This window comes from Salpingoeca rosetta, assembly GCF_000188695.1.
Source record: "Salpingoeca rosetta unplaced genomic scaffold supercont1.7, whole genome shotgun sequence".
Classification (NCBI taxonomy): domain Eukaryota; class Choanoflagellata; order Craspedida; family Salpingoecidae; genus Salpingoeca; species Salpingoeca rosetta.
Window position 1 is genome coordinate 1506814 of NW_004754927.1, and position 1528 is coordinate 1508341.

Genomic DNA, 1528 nt, shown 5'->3' on the forward strand with positions numbered 1-1528 from the left:
GTAGAGGCACTCCTGTAGCACAATCTGCATCGTAGCTCCGCTCGTCGTGCGTGCATGCAACAGCACAGAGCCAACACCGCGCACGGGCACACGTGTGCCGCCAAACGCAGTGATGTGGCGTGGATGGTGCTGTTGCAGGTGCGGTGACAGCTCCACGAAGGCGTCCTTGACGAAGGTGAGGTGGTGTGAAGCACCAGTGTCTGCAAGCCACGTGAGTGGGTCATGCAGCTGCGTGGGTGTAGTAGCTGTGGCAGCGACGAAGGTTGCTGCGTCTTGACCATGTTGATGCTGTGCCTGTGCAGTGAAGCCTGTTGCTCCGTTGTCGCGTTGCTTCTTGCGACACTCTGCTGCACGGTGTCCATACTTGCCACAGTAGTGACAGTTGCCACGGAAGCGGCGCCCTTTGCCGTTGCTGTTGCCGTTGCTGTTTCCATTGTTGCGTCCCTGGCGTCCGTGGTTGTTGCTGCTGTTGGAGAAGCCGCGTCTTTCGCCTCTGCGTGGCGGTGCGCTTGCCATGAAGCCGCCTGCCTGCGGCTGTGTGCGTGAACCACGCATCTGCTGCTCCAGCTGCTGCAGCCTGATGCTGAGCTCGAGAAGGGAGGGAAAGCGGCCACTGGCAAAGTAGGGAAGCGTGAGCGGGGCTGTCCAGCGTGGCAGCTGCTTCCAGACGATGGTGAAGAGGTCCTCGTTGTCCTGGCGCACGCCTGCGTCCTGCAACTGCTGCTGCAGCTCCATGTGTCGCTCGAAGAAGCGGGCGAGGTTGCCGCAGGGGACGTGAAGCTGCGCCTCCTTGAGCTCTGCGATGCGGAGGCGGTCCTGCGAAGCGTAGTGGTCCTTGAGCCGGGCCCATCCTTGGCCGGCGTTGACGTCTGCTTCTCCGTTGGTGAAGAGGAGAAGGGGGTAACCTGAGAGCGTGGACGCGATGAGGTTTGCAGCGGTGAGGTTGGCGTGATCTCCTGCTGTCGGTCTCCTTGCACTTGAGCGTGTCGCTGAGCTTGGACCTCCCGATGACGATGCTCCTGCCTCCACAGCTGCCCAGACGTCGTCGCCGCGGAGCTTGAGCGCCATCTTCATGCGAATGCTCCACGCATGAAAGGTGCCGGGCGAGCCAGAGAACTTGGGCAGGTCCATCTTGAATCCTGGCGTGGAAACGACGTGGTCCGACGGGTCAGACATACTGCACGCTCAAGAAAGGTGATGGAGAAACAAGAGAGGGGAACAAGCAGAAGGGAGAGAAGACGCACAAGCGAGTGTGAGACAAGTAGCGATGATGATCAGGGGTGGTTGGGTCTCATAATCTGTTGAGACACGACAGGTGGTGTGTGTGTGTTTACTGTAGGCAAACGCAACAAACAAGAACACAAGGAGAATGAACAAGCACAACAAGCTGCTGCCAAATCAACTCGGGCAGCACGCTCAAACAAACACTAGACAAGTGCACACACAGTCAATGACGCTGCCAAGGCGACATGGGCAGAGTGTGCACGAACACAAACAATCTAAACAGCGAACAGCATGCATACATGCG

General features: G+C 58.7%; 2 protein-coding genes across 2 annotated transcripts in view; one reads left to right on the forward strand and one right to left on the reverse strand.

Annotated features, from left to right (window-relative positions):
* Positions 1-220: 220 nt before the first annotated feature.
* PTSG_12006 (uncharacterized protein) lies at positions 221-1176 on the reverse strand (the record flags this gene model as incomplete). Its single annotated transcript, XM_004995891.1, has 2 exons — positions 221-583; positions 670-1176. The coding sequence occupies 2 exons, from the start codon at positions 1174-1176 to the stop codon at positions 221-223; spliced, it is 870 nt and encodes a 289-aa protein (XP_004995948.1).
* Positions 1177-1469: 293 nt separating this feature from the next.
* PTSG_12007 (uncharacterized protein) overlaps positions 1470-1528 on the forward strand; it is a gene marked incomplete at both ends in the record, with an annotated part of 1057 nt that continues 998 nt past the window's right edge. Inside the window, one exon of the mRNA XM_004995892.1 lies at positions 1470-1478. Coding sequence (XP_004995949.1) covers positions 1470-1478 — 9 coding nt within the window. The remainder of the gene's footprint in view (positions 1479-1528) is intronic.